The sequence below is a fragment of the Solanum verrucosum genome, unplaced genomic scaffold (assembly GCF_900185275.1).
Source record: "Solanum verrucosum unplaced genomic scaffold, falcon-dt-bn FXZP01000184.1, whole genome shotgun sequence".
NCBI lineage: Eukaryota > Viridiplantae > Streptophyta > Magnoliopsida > Solanales > Solanaceae > Solanum > Solanum verrucosum.
The window spans coordinates 756,249-776,976 of NW_026020302.1; the positions used below are offsets into that span (position 1 = coordinate 756,249).

Genomic DNA, 20,728 nt, shown 5'->3' on the forward strand with positions numbered 1-20,728 from the left:
GAGATTAAGCTCTTTCTGAGTAAGCACATATTGAAGGCTCTTGTGATCAGTGAATATGTCAACATGCACACCATACAAGTAGTGACGCCATAACTTCAAAGCAAATACTACAGCAGCTAGCTCTAAGTCATGGGTTGGGTAGTTCTTCTCATGAACCTTCAACTGTCTGGAGGCATAAGCGATAACTTTGCCATTCTGCATTAAGACACAACCCAAACCAATTCTAGATGCATCACAATACACCACAAGACCTTGAGTACCTTCTGGTAGCGTCAAAACTGGAGCTGTAATCAATCTCTTTTTCAATTCCTGAAAGCTTTTCTCACAAGCTTCGGACCATTGAAATTTCACCGTCTTCTGAGTCAACTTTGTCAAAGGAGATGCAATAGACGAGAACCCCTCAACAAACCTTCTATAATAACCAGCTAAACCCAAGAAACTCCTAATTTCAGTTGGAGATGTGGGTCTAGGCCAATTCTGCACTGCCTCAATTTTCCGAGTATCAACTTTAATTCCCTCACCGGACACAAGATGACCTAGGAACGCCACAGACTTAAGCCAAAACTCACACTTTGAGAACTTGGCATACAACTCCTTGTCTTTCAAAGTCTGAAGAACTGTTCTGAGATGACTAGCATGATCTTTTTCATTCCTTGAATAGATTAGTATGTCATCAATAAAGATAATAACAAACATATCTAAATAAGGTCTGAAGACTCTATTCATCAGGTCCATGAAAGCAGCCGGCGCATTGGTCAAACCAAAAGACATGACTAAAAACTCATAATGACCGTATCTGGTTCTGAAAGCTGTCTTTGGAATATCACGTTCCCTTACTCTTAACTGGTGATAACCTGATCTGAGGTCAATCTTCGAAAAACAGGTGGCACCCTGAAGCTGATCGAAAAGATCATCAATCCTCGGAAGAGGGTACTTATTCTTGATGGTAACCTTATTCAACTGGCGGTAATCTATACACATCCTAAGGGAACCATCTTTCTTTCTCACAAACAAAACCGGAGCACCCCAAGGTGAGACACTCGGTCTAATGAAACCCTTCTCTAGAAGATCTTTCAACTGCTCTTTCAACTCTTTCAACTCTGCTGGTGCCATTCTATAAGGCGGAATAGAGATAGGACGAGTATCTGGTATGAGATCTATGCCGAAATCTATTTCTCTCTCGGGAGGAATTCCGGGTAGATCATCAGGAAAAACTTCTGGAAACTCTCTTACTATAGGAACCGACTGAAAATAAGGTATCTCAACACTAGAGTCATGAACTCGGGCTAAGTGATAGATACAACCCTTTGAAACTAACTTTCTTGCCTTAAGGTACGAAATAAAACGACCCTTGGGCACTGCTGAACTACTGCTCCACTCTAAGATTGGCTCACTCGGAAACTGAAACTTGACCACTCGAGTTCTACAATCTATCGATGCATAACAAGCATGAAGCCAATCCATACCTAAAATGACATCGAAATCTACCATGTCTAACTCAATCAAATCAACCATGGTGCTCTTGTGATTGATAGAAACAGGACAATCACGATAAACTCTTTCAGCTAGGATAGATTCCCCAACAGGTGTAGAGACACAAAAGGGTTCACAAAGTCTTTCAGGAAGAACATCAAACTTATTCGCAACATAAGGAGTCACAAAAGATAAACTTGCTCCTGGATCTAACAAGGCATATACATAAAAAGCAAAGACTTTGATCATACCAGTGACAACATTTGGAGAGTTCTCTTGCTCATGGCGACTGGTGATCGCATAAAGGCGATTTGCTCCTCCACCGGTACTAGAAGTAGCTCCTCTAGGTGCCATCCTGTCTGGGGGAGCAACTGATGAAGATTGGGTCCTACTACCCAAACTTCCACTACCTTGATTATTCTTAGGGCACTCCTTCACAAAGTGACCCTCTTGCCCACACTTAAAACATCCTGTCTGGCCATCACGACATTTGCCTGGGTGGGTTCTACCACACCTAGCACATGCAGGAAACAAACTGCTTCTTTGTGCCACACTACCTGAGGACTGTACTGGTCTAGCCTTGAAGTCCTTCGAATTCTGGCCATTATGACCACCTCTATACCTTGGTGCGGGTGCGCTAACAGATGATGGAGCAGGTCCCTTTTGCCTTTCTTGGAAGGACGGACGACTCACATTACCTTTCTGCTGCCCAGGCTCATTACCGGTCTTGGCTCTCTTACTCCTGAACTCTTCCCTATCCCTCAGTTTTCTTCCTCAACCTGCTGTACATAGACCATTAATCTGGATATGTCCATGTCCCCGATAAGCATTGCAGCCCTACCTTCCTTACTCGACAACCGAGACAGCCCAGCAACAAACAAGCTCATTCTATTCCTCATGTCCGCAACCATCTCCGGAGCATAGCGGGAAAGTTGGGTGAACTTCAGACTGTATTCGCGAACACTCAAGGGCTCCTGCTTAAGGGTAAGGAACTCACGTACCTTGGCCTCTCTCAATTCTCGAGGAAAGAAATGCCCCAAGAAAGCTTCCTCAAAATCGGCCCAACTCGCCGATGGTGCATTCTCAACTCTACCCCCTTTCCACTGGTCAAACCATGTTCTAGCAACATCCTTCAGCTGATACGCAGCTAGTTCAACCCGCTCAGTGTCTGCTACATGCATTACATCAAAAATCCTCTTCAACTCCTCAATGAAGTTCTCTAGGTCCTCAGTAGTGCTTGATCCCATGAAACTCGGAGGATTCATCCCCAAGAACTCACGGATCCTTGAAGTGTCAGCTCCTTCATGTCGAACTCCCCTTTGCTGACCCACCTGATTGGCTACAGCTTGACTCAACATCCTAATTGCCTCTCTGAACTCGGCATTAGAAACTTCCCCTTGATCTTGCACTCCCGGTGCATAGGGTAACTCTTGCTCATCAACATAGCGTCTAGGAAGACGCCCTCTACCAACTCTTCGTGGAGGCATGACTATCTGAAAACACGCGCAAGCACGGATTAAAAGGAAACTCTTTAGAGATCAACTCTAGCGCACGAGATGAGTATGAAAAAAAAAAATGGGAAACCTTCCTAAATGTTGTAGCCTCCCAATTATAGATGTGGCGCGCTTCACACCGATAACTAGGACTCTACAGACACGGCTTCATAGACACCCTAAGACTCTTGAACTCTGTGCTCTGATACCAAGTTTGTCACGCCCCGAGCCTACACCCTGGGCGGGACCGGCACTCGGAGACCATTGCTGGCCCCAAGCGAACCCTTGGCCTGGCTTTCTTAACTCAGCGGAAACCTACTCAACAGAATAACTCAATGCTATGCAGAGGCATAAACAACTTAAATGATACATATCTGGCCAAAAAGGCAACTCGAGTCTCAAAATAGAATACTTACATATATACATAGATAAGAGACTCAAAACTAACTGACTGACTGTCTATGAAGCCTCTAAAATACTTAGATGGATGTTGGGACAGACCCCACAACACCCTAATAAACAAAACTAAGAGAACAAAATAACTGAGCCCTTTGGAAGCAAGGAGGCTCACCACTGACTCTAGAGTGCTCAACTGGATCAACGGCGTGCAGGATGCTGATCCTGGGTACCTGCGTCTGCATCATAAAACGATGCAGGCCAACTGGCATCAGTACATGGAATGTACGAGTACGCGAGCTGGACCGCTAAAAACAACTTAAGCTTGAAAAGGGAACAAGAGATCACTTACCTTGACTCTGAGCGACTCATATACATAACTGGACTCAAAGTAAAGCAATAAGACACGAGCCACACATATAAAGCTTGTAAAAGAATGTAAACAACTTAGATCGTTAAGGATAAAATGACAACAAACTCCACTTTTCTTTTATAAACATAAAACAGCTTTTTGTGGGAGGTTCTTTAACCGACAACCACCACTACGAGCCTTAGTGATGATACAACGTTTTACCTCACGTTGCCAAAGGACCATCCTATACCTTGCCATCGATATAGGACCTTACTTTTGCTTAGTGGATCCACTAGCCTAATCTTGCGTGATCATCTAAAAAGAATGATACGACAAGTCCCATGTTGGCGCATGGTTCTTATGGAGAGTTGAGTTAATATGAACTCGTGTCCCCAATTCGGTGCTCAATACTACTCCCAAAAAATACTTTGGCTCATGCTTTTAAAATAACTTCTTTCTTTGATTGAGATACTTACTAAAACTTTAGCCCAAATGCTCCTTTGGGGAAAGAAAACGGGATTCCCTTCTTATTCAAATATAATAGCATTTACAACCTCCTTTGGGAATACTTAGTTCCCTAATAGCTTTCTCTCTCTTTTTATTTATTTTTTAGAGAAATCAACTTTAAACTCATGACTTAGCTTGAAACTAAGACTCTTACTCGACTTGAAACTTCACTTGACTTGGAACTATCTTTCCTTGAAGTGGAATTATGAATTCAAGGTGTTCGATCACATGTTATGGAAGGATTCTTGAACGCTTAGACGCACTTTGGAACGTCGAAAACAACTATAAAACATAGGTGAATTACTTTGGAACATGTATGAGAAAGTGAGAAAAGAAGAGGGGAAACTTGGCTGAGACTTCAGATTTCTGGTGACACATATGGGACTTACGGTCGCCATCGACGGACCGTAGATGGACTTACGGTCCGTACTGCAGGTCCGTAGATTGCGTCAGAGATTTTCCCCAGAATTTCATTTAAGAAAAAGACTAAGTGTTGGCCTACGGTCATGACTTACGGTCCGTAGGTCAGGCCACGGACCGTAGGTCGTGACCGTAGATCGATGCCCCAAAAACCAACTTCTGTTTCGATTGACGGTTGACCAGTACGGACCGTTGATCGATCTACGGTCCGTAGGTCAGTCCCGTAGATGGGGATCGACAGCCAGAAACTTCTGCAAATCGATGGTGGATCAACCTCTAAAGGGTCATAGCTCTTAGAATCATAATCCCCTCAACATACAATAGGTTTCAACTTAATGCACAACCCAATCAAACCTCACAACGAACAATATCAACCACAACTAACAACTTCGACACTTCAACAACAATTCCCAAATCTTTTCTCAAAGCATAAAATAAACTTGGTGTGTGTGAGGGAAAGGATCAACCCACACGGAAAACTCACATACCTTGATAGGGATCACCCCCGACGAAATTCCACAATGGTCTTGACAAATCTCCTCTTTCTTCTCTTCTTCTTCTTCTCCTTCTTCTCTTCTTCAATCACAAGAACCCTAACTCTTTCTCTTACCAAAAATGGGACAAAAATGATCCAAAGATCATCCTAATACAACAATATGAGCTCAAAAGAATTGGCTAGGGAAAAGACTAAAATGCCCTTAATGATTCCCGGACGGATCTCCTTGTCAACTGCCCAACTTTCGAAGGTCATAACTCCCTCATACGAACTCGGAATCGAGCAAACTCGGTGGCGTTGGAAAGGTCGTTCCACGAACTTTGCAACCATAACTGGAATTCCACCTAACTCATCCTGAGCTAGAATTTATGGCTGTTCAAAGTTGGCCAAAATTTCACATTTTCCATACTTAGCCAAAATTTTCCAAAACTTTAAATTCTTTCCAAAAAATGAAAATTTCCAATTCTAAGCCTCTTCAATTATTTCATATTGCCGGATGTTACAGAAACTTACACTCTCAATAGTTTGAACTCGTCAAATTTAAATCATGAATCTGTCTCTAATACCTGGGATGGGGCACACGTCATTTCCTTGGTGATATACCCAGGCTAAGGCTAGTTGAGATGGCGTACATCCAGTGCCGGCTCTTGCCTATAAAATTTTAGGCATTGGCCTTGGGCCCCAAATTTTTGGGGGCCTCAAATTTTTATAAATAAAAAATTATGTATCTTAACCCCATTCAAATAGAAGAAATTAAGGAAACATTGTTTTGGATTCTTACATTTTCTTCGTTAACACTCATATTATTTATCATTTGTAACTCTTTTTGCACTCTATTTTTTCAAATCTTTGATAGTTAGAGTAATATACTCTCAAAAATATGAATCAATAGTCGAAAAGTGTTGAACAAAGTGCATTGCAATTTTATTTTTTTTAATTTATTTGTTAATTTTCATATTAAAGTAGGTATACCAAGTTATCAACTTTTTGACTAATAAATAAATAAAAAAGTGTTTGAAAAATCATTTATATAAAAGATATTAAGTAGTAATTTACATCTAGAAATTTAGAAAAATAAATAGTTATAGATAAAATTTATATAGATTTTAGGCCTCTAATAAAAATTTCGCTTTAGGCCACAAATTATGTTGAGCCGCCCCTGCGTACATCTCTTCTTCGTTGCCATTTGGCAAATTCTCTCGTATAAGATCTTGTTATGCTCGAGATTCTCAGCTTGAAACCTAGGTATATGCTGCAAAATCAATATACAGTATTTATACAAGATTGTTTTCTTATAACAATCTAAATTTTAGATGAAATGATCGCACAGTTCAACAAATACTGCAAACCTTCCAAAAGTCTTCATTTGACAGATCCTCAAGCAGCTTCGGACCCGATGACAAAAAACCTTTACCTAAGGGACTATATGCTACAATTCCAATTCCAAGCTCCCTACAAAAATCAATTTTAGTCATGACGATTAATGTTCTTAAAAACTATGCTTTTAGACGTTAAACGAATATTAAATGGATGAATGTTATAAACCTGCAAATAGGAATTATTTCTTCCTCTACATCTCTCGACCATAGGGACCATTCTAACTGTACTGCTGTTAGTTTAACTCTTGAAAAACTTGAAATAATAAGATAATTCTATGATCTGTGTCAATATCACATAGCTCTTCACAACATGACCAATAAATATAGAAATTTTTTGATTGGTAACCTGATAAAGATAGAGTACTAACAAACTTGTTATCGTAACTTATACTGATGATGTATATAACTTACAGTGATTTCAATTGGCATACGTGTATCGACCCGATGTTGATAGTATAAATCGATGCAGTTAACATCAAGTCTCTTTAAGCTGGCTTCACATGAAGCTCTAACATAGCTGGGATCTCCAATTATTTCTATTTTTCCATCTGCAGAAGCATTAATTCCAAACTTTGTTGCCAACTCAACTCGTTCTCTCGTCTCTCCCTTCAAAGCCTGTCGCGATTATACAATTAACGTTAATCAACAAGTTTATGAAACAAATTACAGACAGATATTATGTTCATGTTGATTTCAATGATCTTTACAACTCTCAAATCATGTACTTTAGTAAACAGTATGATTATAAGTCTGAATTTACAATGATATCTCAAATGGTCACTCAGCTAATTATTATTATCTCGGAAGTCACTTTCTTTGTTGAAGAAAATTGGAATAAAGAAGAAAGGTTACTTCTTAGATAATAACTTTTAGTTGAACAATCATCTGAGAAATCAACCAATATGTGTAAGATCCCTTATATACACTCCCTCGATTTAAAAAAGAATGACACTATTTTCTCATTTGTTCATTCTTATAAAAAAAATGGCATCTTTCTGAGTTTGGAAATTATTTTACGCGAACTTCTCATTTTACCTTTAATGAGCACACAAATGTTATGACATATTTAGACTCATTCTTTTTGGAACTGACTAAATTCGTAGAGTAACATACCTTTCCTATGAGGATTTCATTTGTGTAAGGCCCATATATATCTGAAGTATCAAGAAAAGTAACACCAGAATTGATGGAATGGTGAATAAGTTTGATCATTTCATCATCAGGTTTTGGGGGACCATAAAATGCAGACATGCCCATACAGCCCAGCCCTTGAGCTGATACTTCAAGGCCTTGTGAGCCCATCTTCATTCTTTGCACTTTTTTAATTCCTTCTGCAGCAATTGATGAATGAAAGAGAGAAAAAAAAAACAGAGAAACAGAGTTGTGTGTGTGACTAGGATGAAGATGTTAAGGTATATATATATATATATGGAGTTGAGGGACGCGGATTTAGAATTTAAATTGGATTGATTTGACTAGACAGGAAGTTTAAGAAATTAAAAGAGATAGTTGAATTTGTGGTAACATGACATAGACATTTGTGTGTAGGGGCCAGGGGCGGAATTACAATTTCACTTACAGGTTAGTAGCTTTGCTTTTAGACTTAGTATTTATGTTTTAAAAAATTCATCTAATATGTATAAATAATATGTTCATAAATTAGTAAGCCATTTTTTTCAGAATTCAGAACCTATAAACTCAAAATTTTGGCTGTTTTTATTTGTCTTGATATAATATTGTGTCATTAAAACTTTAAAAGTAAAAATGGAGAAGTGTAGAGCTAAATTTATTTTAAATATAGAAACATGTTGTTATGTTTGAGAGAGACAACAAAGAAAAGTATCCACACAAAATGGAGAGCTACCTTACACGTATCTCACGGTTATTTTTCACCAGTATATAAACAGGATAAAATTGTCCACCAAAGTTCAAATAAATAGGAAGAAATTGTAAATAAGTTTTTTTTTCTTGTTGGAAATTAATTTTGATCTTCAACTATTTCATCAACTTTAATTATTGATCGTTAAATCAGTGTTTTTAGCAATATTGACCATATTACTATATTTTAAAAGTGATTTCTCCTTTCGACAAAAGTCAAATAAGTAAAGCTAGTTATTAGCCCGCCATTTACATGAAAGCACGTCAACAAAATAATATATTCAATTATTGGGTGCTAGTTAATATGTTAATTCTTGTGTTTGGTTTATCTATTAGGTGTTCGATTTAGAAAAATAAATAAATTATTTTATCTCCGTTCAATGTATTATGAGTAATAAAATTATCGAAATATTTTAAACATTAAAGAGTATTTAATTTGATTAAATTATTCTTATCTCTTTTTTAAACGAGCTCGGAGGAGAATTAACCATTCAATCTTTTGTGACCAAACAAAATTTGAAAAAGAAATACATACGGAGAGAAATAATCAATCAATCAAGAACATAAAGCCATTTTATTTCAAATAAGGTATCAACAAGTCACAAAAACCTTTGAGTTGTGATTTCAATTTATTATATATGGCAAAAGGTTACGTCACTGATGGTAGTGGGTGGTGATTGTGGATAAACTGATGGTGAATAGAGTGGTAATTGGTGATTGTGGACATAATAAGAAAATCGATACTAGATAAGTATTTATTATGAAGTGTACACAATTTCAAAGAGGAGATGGGATAGCTCGCAAAGGATGAGCTTTGGCTATGATGGCACCAAATTTCTCCTCCATGTTCAAGTCTTTTGGCTCAATGCATGCCTCAAGTTTCCAATTGAATGAATTCAACATCGAGCCCAATATTAGTGGCATCAATCTCAATGCCAATGGAAATCCAGGGCATGTTCTTCGGCCAGCACCAAATGGAATCAATTCAAAATCTTTTCCACGCACATCCAATTCTAAACTCTGGAATCTCTCAGGTTTAAACACTAAAGTGTCTTCCCAAAAAGAAGAATCACGACCAATTGCCCATGCATTGACTAGTACTAGTGAACCCTTTGGAATGATATAATCACACAATTCAACATCTTGGTCCACCGTGCGGGGGATTAAGAATGGAGCTGGTGGGTGAAGTCGTAATGTTTCTTTGATGATAAATTGCAAGTAAGGGAGTCTAGATACATCAGCTTCTTCTATTGGTTTACCTTTTCCAACGACTTGTGCAAGCTCAGCTTGGGCTTTCTGCATAATCTCTGGATGTCCAAGTGTTTCTACGATTGCCCATTCTAACGTGCTTGTAATTGTATCAATACTACCAATACATAAGTCCTGTAACATTTTTGTAATTCTCACAAATAAACTTAAAAAAATAGTATTTCAAACTAGCACATCATGTTTTCTTAACCATGCATCAAATTATACAACTTGCTATGAATACAAGAAAAAATTATTTATGTTCACTATGATAAAAGGATGGAAATTTACATCTCAAAAATTTTAATGATAAAAGAGAAGAGAACGAACCAGGAGTGTGGAATTTATAAAATTTTGATCCATCTCTTGGGGATTTTCTGCACTGAGGTTGAGAAGCACTTGTAAAATATCACTCTTTTCACTCTGCTTCGTTTTCTTTTCTTCCAACCGCTCATTGATCATATCACCAAAGAGTTTATACAACTTACCAAAAAGGATGTTTGTGCGATACCTTATTCTTTGAGGATCAATCTTTTCAAGTATAGGGAAAAAATCCACTAGGTTGATCTTCCCAGCAACATCAGCGATGCCCCAGATCATGTCCTTCAACTCAACCTTTAAATTTTAAAAAGATTAAATTCTCAGATGGTTACTCAACTAATTAAAAAATCATGCATGTTATTCAATTCTACCTTTGAATCCGAATAAAGATGAACCAAATCCTTGGAGAAAAGGGTGTTTGACACTAAATTGAGATTAGTCTTGAAAACAATTTGACCTACATCCACAGCTTCACCTTGTTGACAACATTTTTCACAATAAGCAAGCAATTCATTCACTTTTTGAGACCTTAGATGTTGATTTGCATCAAGCCTATTGGTAGAGAAGATATTTATGTTCATGATTCTCCGAAGCATTCGCCATTGAGGACAAACAGGAAGCCAAACTGTAGAGAATTTGTAATGGTTGTGTGCTTGAAGGGCATCAGGGATAAATCTAGTGGAAAAGGCTAAGTCTTGTTTTTGAAGGACTTGTTTTGCCATAGCTGATGAAGAAATGACCACTAATGTTATTTGTCCTAATTTTAAACTCATAATTGGACCATAAATTTTTGCAAGATTGGCTAGTGATACATGGGGTTTTGTAACTAACAAGTGAAGATTTCCAATAATTGTCCATGGTGATGGCCCTGGTGGAACTTTTTTGCTTCCTTTGCTACATAGTTTTGCTATAATATAAACAAAACTTATCAAGGCAAAACTTGATCCCATCACAAGTGTATAGTAATCCATTATCTCTTATCACTCTCTTCCTTCCAACTTTGATATTATTGATGTGTTAGAAAGTTTCAACCTCTACCAATTATTATATGATTTGAAATATTTTAAGTTGTTAATTATTGTCATTTATAATACTTTTTATATAATTTATAAATTACTCCCTATGTTTCAAATTAAGGAAGGACAATTATTTTTACCTATTATATATATCCTCAATTTATGAATATTTTTGCTATGATATTACAAAGGATAGCCAATACTAAAATTGATCCAAACACAATTGTATAGTAATCCATTATGCCTCTCTCCCTTGCTTCAACTTTGAAATTAAGCTAACAAGGAGTATATGATAAATGATACAGGGTGCATGTGTGTGTCAGTAAATGTCATAAAATCAATAAATATTACCTTAAGAAAATCTTAATTAAAATGATTTCTCTCTTTCAATTTTTCGCTCCTAAAAATCAATCAATTTTTATTGGAGTCGCTCCAACGAACATTTAGGGACATGATTAATGATAGTGATTCTTTAATAAGGAAACTTGAGAAATCATATGTTCTATTTATTTTTTTTCGTTTTAATGAACAATGAGATTGAAGGAATAATTAATATTCTCTTTTACAAAAAAAAATTCTCAAATGAATTTTATAATATCAAAAATAGGTCCAATTAAAAAAAAATGTCCCTTCGAAGTCTCGCACGCTCTTTTTGATCAGGAGCGGGGTGAACAATTTATGTCGATGCTGACGCCTGCGGTAGCGCCTCTGGAGCCGCCCCGCTCTGCCCCTTTAGTAGGTGATTCACTACGGAAGTAGGATAGAGACGAAATAGAAGGGTAGGCCAGCCTTATATACAAAAACCCATCACTCCAAATTGACTTTGCAGTAATCGACTGGTCAGAGGCGGCTTAATATATTAGTAGCCTATCGCCAAATTCGAACGAAGATCATAAATTTTAATTATTCTTAAAAATAATTTATTTATATTTAATTCGTTTAGTATTTTTTGATATGCAATATTTTAGATTTATCAAAATTTCTAATGAACTTTTTCTCCTTTATGAAAATTTATATTTTCTAAATAATTCAATTTTTAAAAAAAAAAATCATAATCTATCTTTAAAAAAAACTAGGTGGCCTAAGGCTACTGTCATTTTTTTAGGCTAGTAGAGCCATCCCTGGACCTTGTCATATCAAAGAGTAGAAGAAGACATATGGAGTAATATTTAATATTCGCATTAAAATTTCATCATTTTGAAATAAAATTTACTCTTGAAAAGACTATTTTATCTTCTAATTTTTAATAATTAACGTGTAATTATAGATGTATTCTACTATTATTATTATTATTATTATTATTATTATTATTATACATAGACATATATAAGGGAAAAATTAGCAAATATTCAAAAATGGTGAATGACGAAATTAAAGATTACCCTAAAATAGACCTTTTTGCTAATATTCAGTTGGACATAATTAATGGTCTAGTTTTTCTGCTTTTAAATAGACTATTCTCTTCAAAGATAGGGATATTGATATCTATATATAGTTCTAAGAATTGTTGGCATATGTTTAGCCAAGATTAGATTAAATTCTAAAAAGTTTCGCATTATATAGCAAAAATCTAAAAAGTTTGGCATTATATATTAGCAAAAATTCATTGTGTCCACAAACACATCTTATTGTTTTATTATTAAAACTAAAATGTACATGACATACGACTTGTATTTTAACTGACAAAATGTGTTTGTATCAATTTTTGCTTTGATTTTTCTTTATATTATAGCAAAAATATTCAGAAGCGGAAGCAAAAAACTTCCACCATGGCCAATTATGGGAAATCTTCACTTTGTAGGTCAAATTGCTGTCAAAATAATAAGTTGATTGTAACATCAGAATATGTTGTGTATCGATATGTATATTTAGTACAACGTGTATATTATCTATATACTAGATAGTTTAAAGGAATTGAGCGGTAATTATTCATTTTAGAATCAAATTAAACTATTTTAAAAAAAATTATTATGATTTTATATAACATATTAAGGACAAGAAGGTGTCTATATTTTCATGGATTAATTTTGTCAGCTCTGATTACAATATTGATATAACAGTTTATTATTTTTTTATTTCAATTAACGGTAGATACAAATGATTTGAATTTTTGGTGTTAATATCAACATGAATGACCCCTTTTTTGGATTCAAATGTAGAGTTGAATGTGATTTTGACATCCTAACCCCCCATTTTGACCTTTTATAGAAATTAATGATTCATTTAGGGTGTGTTTGGTACGGATGTTTTCTAATTTTTCCATGTTTGGTTGACTTAAATGTTTGGAAAATATTTTTCAAATCAATTCATTTTACTCAAATTTAAGGTAAATGACTTCCCTTTCAAAATTAGGGAAAACAATTTCCAAACCTTTATTTCATACTTTAAATTTTTTGTTTACCCTACCCATACCCCGTACTCGACCCTACCCATTCAAAAAAAAATAAAAATAAATTAAAAGTACTTATTTTTAAAATTTCAAATATATTTTATCCCTACCACCAAACTAGCCCCCCTCCCCCGCCACCCCAAACAAAAAAAAAAATTTGAAAAATGTTTCAAATTTTAAAAAATATTTTAATTTTTTTTTCACGTCACCCCCCCTCTCCCCGCCCGCCCGCCCACCAGCCACCCCTCCCCCCAAACAAGATCACCCCCGCCTAGGCCACCCCGTCCTCCGCCATCACTGTCAAAAATTATTGGTTTTCCTTTTCCAACGACTTGTGCAATCTCAGCTTGGACTTTCTTCATAATCTCTGGTTGTCTAAGTATTTCTGCCATTGCCCATTCTAACGTGCTTGTAATTGTATCGATTCCACCAATAAATATGTCCTGTAAATTAAATTTGGTAATTCTCTCAAATAAACTTAAAAAAGTAGCACATCATGTCTTCTTAACCATGCATCAAAAGAGAAGAGAAGAGAACGAACCAGGAGCATGGAATTCACATAATTTTGATCCATCTCTTGGGGATTTTCTGCACTGTGGTTGAGAAGCACTTGTAAAATATCACTCTTTTCGCTCTTTTCTTCCAACCGCTCATTGATCATATCAACAAAGAGTTTAAACAACTTACCAAAAAGGATGTTTGTGCGATGCCTTATTCTTTTCAAGTAAAGGGAAAAAATCCACTAGGTTGATCTTCCCAGCAACATCAACGATGCCCCAGATCACGTCCTTCAATTCAACCTTCAACTTTTAAAAGTAATATATTAATTTCTCACCCAGCTAATTATACGTTATTAAACAATCATGTTATTCAATTATACCTTTGAATCCGAATAAAGATGAACCAAATCCTTGGAGAAAAGGGTGTTTGACGCTAAATTGAGATTAGTCTTGAAAACAATTTGACCAACATCCACAGCTTCACCTTGTTGACAACATTTTTCACAATAAGCAATCAATTCATTCACCTTTTGAGACCTTAGATGTTGATTTGCATCAAGCCTATTGGTAGAGAAGATATTTATGTTCAATATTCTCCGAAGCATTCGCCATTGAGGACAAACAGGAAGCCATGACATAGAAAATTTGCAATAGTTTTGTGCTTGAAGGGCATTAGGGATAAATCTAGAAGAAAAGGCTAAGTCTTGTTTTGCCATAGCTGATGAACAAATGACCACTAGTGTTATTTGTCCTAACTTTAAACTCATAATTGGACCATATTTTTTTGCAAGATTGGCTAGTGATATATGAGGTTTTGTAACTAACAAGTGAAGATTTCCAATAATTGTCCATGGTGATGGCCCTCGTGGAAGTTTTTTGCTTCCTTTGCTACATATTTTTGCTATATTATTAACAAAACTGATCAAGGCAAAACTTGATCCAAAACCCCCCACCCATTTAAATAAATCAAACCCATTTCATTCCATTTCTTGATGAAAATCTCAAGAAGACCAGCAAGCTTGGCAGAATCATGAGCTCCATTGACGAGGGAAGTTTCAGTTTTTTCATCAAAATTTTATAGTGTAAGATGTTGGCCTTGCTAGAGTTTTGGCAATACTTGTAGAAGGCATCATCACTGTTGGCGGCTCTAATATTCTGCAAAAGCATTTTTTATTCAATAAAATTTACTAAAGGTGAATCTATGGCACATGACACCCACGAATAGGAAAGACAGAGGAAGATAGACGAGTTCACACACACAAAACAATGCATTTCAGTTCAATTTGAACGGTTAAAATAATTTATCGCCATTGAAGATCAGTTTTAGTAGAAGCTTGCTTGTTCACCAATTTCTCTGGAACGATTAAAAAAATTGAACAATTTATAAAATAAAAAAAGAGGTACCGATTTCTTTAGAAAATTTAGTAAGCTAATAGATCAAAATACTATTGTAAACTTTAAATGGCTGGGGGGTTTTGTTTCCAATTGGGGAGACAATGAAATGAAATGGGTTTGATTTATTTAAATGAGCGGGGCTTTTGTTTCCAATTGGGTCGGGTGGGCATGGTGAAAAGTTATTGAGTGGGGTATTTTAAAAGCCACATGGCATTTTCTAAAATTAGAGACAAAAAAATAAAATTTTAATTTATTAAATATTGGTCTGTTAAGTAAAAGGGCATATATGAGCCATTTCTATAACAGCAAGGGCATATATGAGCCACTTTTTAAACGGAGGGTATATCAGCTCCAAATCATAAAGTTCAGGGGTAAATCAGACCCTTTTCCCATAATATATTCAATTATTGGGTGCTAGTTAATGTTAATTCTTTTGTTTAGTTTATTTATTAGGTGTTGGATTTAGAAAAAAAAAGGGCTAATTACTTGAGTGGATCCCTTTTAAAAAATAATTACTTATTTTAAATATACTCTTTAATTATTACCATTTATAGCAATATATAACAATACTATATATTTTATTAGATTTGTCTCTCTCTTGCCTCTTTCTCCCTTTTCTCTCTCGCTCTTTCTCCCTTTTTTTTCTTTATGTTGTTCTTTCTCTTTTGTTTTTCTTTTTGCTACTTTTTTTTTTTGCTCTTTCTCTTACTTTTTTTCCCTTTCTCTCTCTATTTTCTTTTGTAGAGTAGTTAATGATTCGTAGACTAAATAAAATTTGTATCAATAATTAATTAATTAGACAAGTAATCTAATCGTAACAAATGAAGAGACATAATAAATTGCAAAATGAATTACATTTACATTAAAAATGTATTCCACAAATATTAAAGTTGAATTAGTAGAGAATTAAATATGAATGCAAAATGTAGCAAACCAAATAGCATTCTATGTAAACTGAATGAATTTGTATCAACAATGAATTTCACAAGTAATTCAATCGTAACAAATCAATAAATTACAAAATGAATTAAAATTGTATTGAAAAGTGTATTACACAAATATTAAACAAGTAAATAAATTAAATTTGCTTTAAAATTGTATTACACGATATTAAAGTTGAATTAGAAGAGAAAATTAAGAATGAATGAAAAACATAAGTAACGAAAGACAAGACACCGATCTATAAACTGAATTAAATTTGTATTATTCATGAATAAAACATGTATTATATGTGTCTTATAAATTATTTTGGATTTGTATCACTAAGAACGTAAGTGATGTTTGCAATATGTATTAAAGATGTATTGTGCATATATTATAAGTGTGTTACCTAAATTGTTTTAGTTGATATCATTAAAAAGGGAGTGAAATTTGCAATATGTATTATAAATGTAGGATGTATTGTTCATGATTTTTATACAATTTTAATACAATTATGAAACATATCTAATGCAACTTTAATACAAACCCGATATAGTTCCATAAACTTCATCCTTTTCGTGCTTCAATCTAGTATTTCTCCTAAAATCAATTCTAAACTTTATCAAACACTCTTTAAATTGAGATATAAACTCCAAAAGATATTTTCAATTATTTGTAGGAACAACCTATCCAAACTAATCGCAAACGAAAGAGCAAACAAGTAATCTAATCATAACAAATGAAGAAACATAATAAACTGCCGAATGAATTAAAGTTGAATTAAAAATGTATTATACACATATTAAAGTTGAATTAGAAGCGAATTAAACATGAATGCAAAATGTAGCAAACTAAAGAGCATTATTTGATTTGTAAACTAAATAAAACTTGTATCAATAATGAAATAATAAAGTAATTCAATCGTAACAAATCAACCAATAAACTGCAAATGAATTAGCTTGTATTAAAAGTGTATTACACAAATATTAAAATTGAATTAGAAGAGAGAATTAAGCACGAATAAAAAATGTAACTAATGAAAGAGCAGCCAATGATCTACAAAGTGAATTAAACTTATATAAAAAAAAATGAATTAAACAAGTAATCTAATAGTAACAAATAATAAACTACAAAATGAATTAAATTTGCATTAAAAGTGTATACACAATATTAAAGTTGAATTAGAAGAGAAAATTAAGAATAAATGAAAAATGTAACTAACGAAAGACAAGACAATAATCTATAGACTAAATTAAACTTGTATTATTCATGAATAAAACATGTATTATATATATGTGTTATAAATTATTTTGGTTTGTATCACTAAGAACATGAGTGATGTTTGCAATATATATTAAAAATGTAGTGTGCATGTATTATAAATGTATTATTAAGTGTGTTACCTAAATCATTTGGTTGGTATCACTAAGAAGAGAATAAAGTTTGCAATATGTATTATAAATGTACTGTACATGATTTTAATACAATTATAAAAACATATCTAATTCAACTTTAATACAATTGCGATATAGTTCCATAAACTTTACCTTTTTTGAGTTTCAATCTTATATTTCTCCTAAAATCAATTATAAACTTAACTGAACCCTCTTAAAATTGAGATATAAACTTTAAATTGCATTTTCAATTATTTGTAGGATCAACCTATCCAAACTAATCTAGTTCGTAAGATTCATAAAATGAATTCAAAATTTGAAGCTTTATAGTGACCATCAATGGTGAATTCTTGTTGTTGTAATTTTAGAGATTTGAAATTTTTGTTTGAGAATATGATATTGTTAAAAAAAATATTATTTTTTTATTTCTCTTCTCGTCGTGTTTTTGGATAAAAATAGTGAAATATGGATAAAAATTGATTTGAGAATAATTATTTAAATGAAAATTTTAAAAGAAGAAGAAGAAGAATAAAAAAAGAAGAGGAGGAAGAGAGAATAACACAGAAAGAGACGAAAAGAAGAAAAATAAAAAGAAGAAGAGGAGGAAGAGAAAAAGGATAGAGAAGGAGGCGAAGCAGTACAATTTTTTAATCCAAAAAATTGTTATATTAAGTTAGAAAAATTATATTGTCATAGATGGTAAATATTTTCTTAATATAGCATATTTATGTGATTTGCCCTAAAAAAAATTGCATGCTTTTTTCTCCGCTCAATGTATTATGAGCAATCAAATTAAGTAATAAAATTATCGGAATATTTTTATCATTAAAGAGTATTTAATTTGATTAAATTATTCTTATCTCTTTTTTAAACGAGTTCGGAGGAGAATAACCATTCAATTTTTTGTGACCAAACAAAATTTGAAAAAGAAATACATACGGAGAGAAATAATCAATCAATCAAGAACATGAAACCATTTTATTTCAAATAAGGTATGAACAAGTCGCAAACACCTTTGAGTTATGATTTCAATATATGGCAAAAGGTTACGTCTGATGGTAGTGGGTGGTGATTGTGGATAAAGTAATGATGGTAAATAGAGTGGTAGTTGGTGATTGTGGACATAATAAGAAAACCGATATTAGATAAGTATTTATTATGAACTGAGCGGAATTTCAAAGAGGAGATGGGATAGCTCGCAAAGGATGAGCTTTGGCTATGATGGCACCAAATTTCTCCTCCATGTCTAAGTCTTTTGGCTCAATGCATGCCTCAAGTTTCCAATTGAATGAATTCAACATCGAGCCCAATATTACTGGCATCAATCTCAATGCCAATGGAAATCCAGGGCATGTTCTTCGGCCAGCACCAAATGGAATCAATTCAAAATCTTTACCACGCATATTCAATTCTAAACTCTGGAATCTCTCAGGTTTAAACACTAAAGTGTCTTCCCAAAAAGAAGAATCACGGCCAATAGCCCACGCATTGACTAGTACTATTGAACCCTTTGGAATGATATAATCACACAATTCAACATCTTGGTCCACCCTGCGGGGGATTAAGAATGGAGCTGGTGGGTGAAGTCTTAATGTTTCTTTGATGATAAATTGCAAATAAGGGAGTCTGGATACATCAGCTTCTTCTATTGGTTTTCCTTTTCCAACGACTTGTGCAAGCTCAGCTTGGACTTTCTTCATAATCTCTGGTTGTCTAAGTATTTCTGCCATTGCCCATTCTACCGTGTTTGTAATTGTATCAATACTACCAATAAATAAGTCCTGTAAAATTTTGTAATTCTGTCAAATTAACTTAAAAAAAGTATTTCAACGTAGCACATCATGCATCAAAAGAGAAGAGAACGAACCAGGAGCATCGAATTCATAAAATTTCTATCCATCTCTTGGGGATTTTCTGCACTGTGGTTGAGAAGAACTTGTAAAATATCACTCTTTTCACTCTGGTTCGTTTTCTTTTCTTCCAACCGCTCATTGATCATATCACCAAAGAGTTTATACAACTTACCAAAATGAATGTTTGTGCGATACCTTATTCTTTGAGGATCAACATTTTCAAGTATAGGGAAAAAATCCACTAGGTTGATCATCCCAGCAACATCAATGATGCTCAAGATCGCGTCCTTCAACTCAACCTTCAAATTTTAAAAAAATTAATTTCTCAGACGGTTATGTTATACTTAAACATTAATCATGTTATTCAATTCTACCTTTGCATCCGAATAAAGATCAACCAAATCCTTGGAGAAAAGGGTATTTGACACTAAATTGAGATTAGTCTTGAAAACAAGTTGACCTACATCCACAGCTTCACCTTGTTGGCTACATTTTTCACAATAATCAATCAATTCTTTCTCCTTTTGAGATCTTAGATGTTGATTTGCATCAAGCCTATTAGTAGAGAGGAGTTTGGTGTTCATGATTTTCCTAAGTGTTCGCCATTGAGGACAAACAGGAAGCCATACAGCAGAGAATTTGCTATAATTATGTGCTTGAAGGGCATCAGGGATAAATCTAGTGGAAAAGGCTAAGTCATGATTTTTGAGGACTTGTTTTGCCATGGATGATGAAGAAATTACTATTGTTGTTATTTGTCCTATTTTTAAACTCATAATTGGACCATAAATTTTTGCAAGATTGGCTAGTGATGTATGGGGATTTGCACCTAACAAGTGAATATTTCCAATAATTGGCCATGGTGATGGCCCTGGTGGAAGTTTTTTGCTGGATAATTTTGCTAGACTATATACAAAAATCAAAGCAAAAATTGATGCCAACACAAGTATAAAATAATTCATGATGCAAAGCTCTCCCACTCTTTTCCTTCAACTTTGTTAGTACTATTCACAAAGTTGATATGTAAGGGAGTTGGACAATACATCTATTTATATACTAGTCCTGGGAACGTGCGTTACACGTTTGTCTCCCAATTGACATTAGAAAAGTAAATTTATATAAGTAAATATATCATAGTGAAGCATACATAAATTTATCGCTAAGCATAATACATATTGTATATTCACGATAAGTATTAAGCAAAAAGGTAACTCCAAAAAATTGAAAAGACTACTACAAATTTAGTTTCTCATCTAACAATTCATTATAAAATATTTTATGGTCTAAATATTTATTG

General features: G+C 34.2%; 4 protein-coding genes across 4 annotated transcripts; all 4 read right to left on the reverse strand.

The window, feature by feature from the left end:
- Window positions 1-5,677: 5,677 nt before the first annotated feature.
- Window positions 5,678-7,875, reverse strand: LOC125834876 (auxin-induced protein PCNT115-like). Its single transcript, XM_049514027.1, is given in 6 exon segments — window positions 5,678-5,781; window positions 6,305-6,389; window positions 6,487-6,589; window positions 6,683-6,769; window positions 6,863-7,131; window positions 7,630-7,875. Coding segments are annotated over 6 exon segments (843 nt in total). The 5' UTR covers window positions 7,825-7,875.
- Window positions 7,876-9,070: 1,195 nt separating this feature from the next.
- LOC125834914 (geraniol 8-hydroxylase-like) lies at window positions 9,071-11,218 on the reverse strand. Its single transcript, XM_049514064.1, has 4 exons — window positions 11,173-11,218; window positions 10,335-10,879; window positions 9,973-10,257; window positions 9,071-9,777 (listed from the first exon to the last, which is right to left on the reverse strand). Exons 1-4 carry the CDS (start codon window positions 11,216-11,218, stop codon window positions 9,172-9,174), a joined length of 1,482 nt encoding a protein of 493 aa, XP_049370021.1. The 3' UTR covers window positions 9,071-9,171.
- A 2,350-nt stretch (window positions 11,219-13,568) lies between these two features.
- Window positions 13,569-14,584, reverse strand: LOC125834877 (geraniol 8-hydroxylase-like). The gene is made up of 4 exons (XM_049514028.1): window positions 14,249-14,584; window positions 14,056-14,174; window positions 13,910-13,961; window positions 13,569-13,811 (listed from the first exon to the last, which is right to left on the reverse strand). The coding sequence occupies exons 1-4, from the start codon at window positions 14,582-14,584 to the stop codon at window positions 13,569-13,571; spliced, it is 750 nt and encodes a 249-aa protein (XP_049369985.1).
- Window positions 14,585-18,531: 3,947 nt separating this feature from the next.
- On the reverse strand, window positions 18,532-20,393 carry LOC125834911 (geraniol 8-hydroxylase-like). Its single transcript, XM_049514060.1, has 3 exons — window positions 19,806-20,393; window positions 19,446-19,730; window positions 18,532-19,359 (listed from the first exon to the last, which is right to left on the reverse strand). Exons 1-3 carry the CDS (start codon window positions 20,391-20,393, stop codon window positions 18,754-18,756), a joined length of 1,479 nt encoding a protein of 492 aa, XP_049370017.1. The 3' UTR covers window positions 18,532-18,753.
- Between the last annotated feature and the right edge of the window lie 335 nt (window positions 20,394-20,728).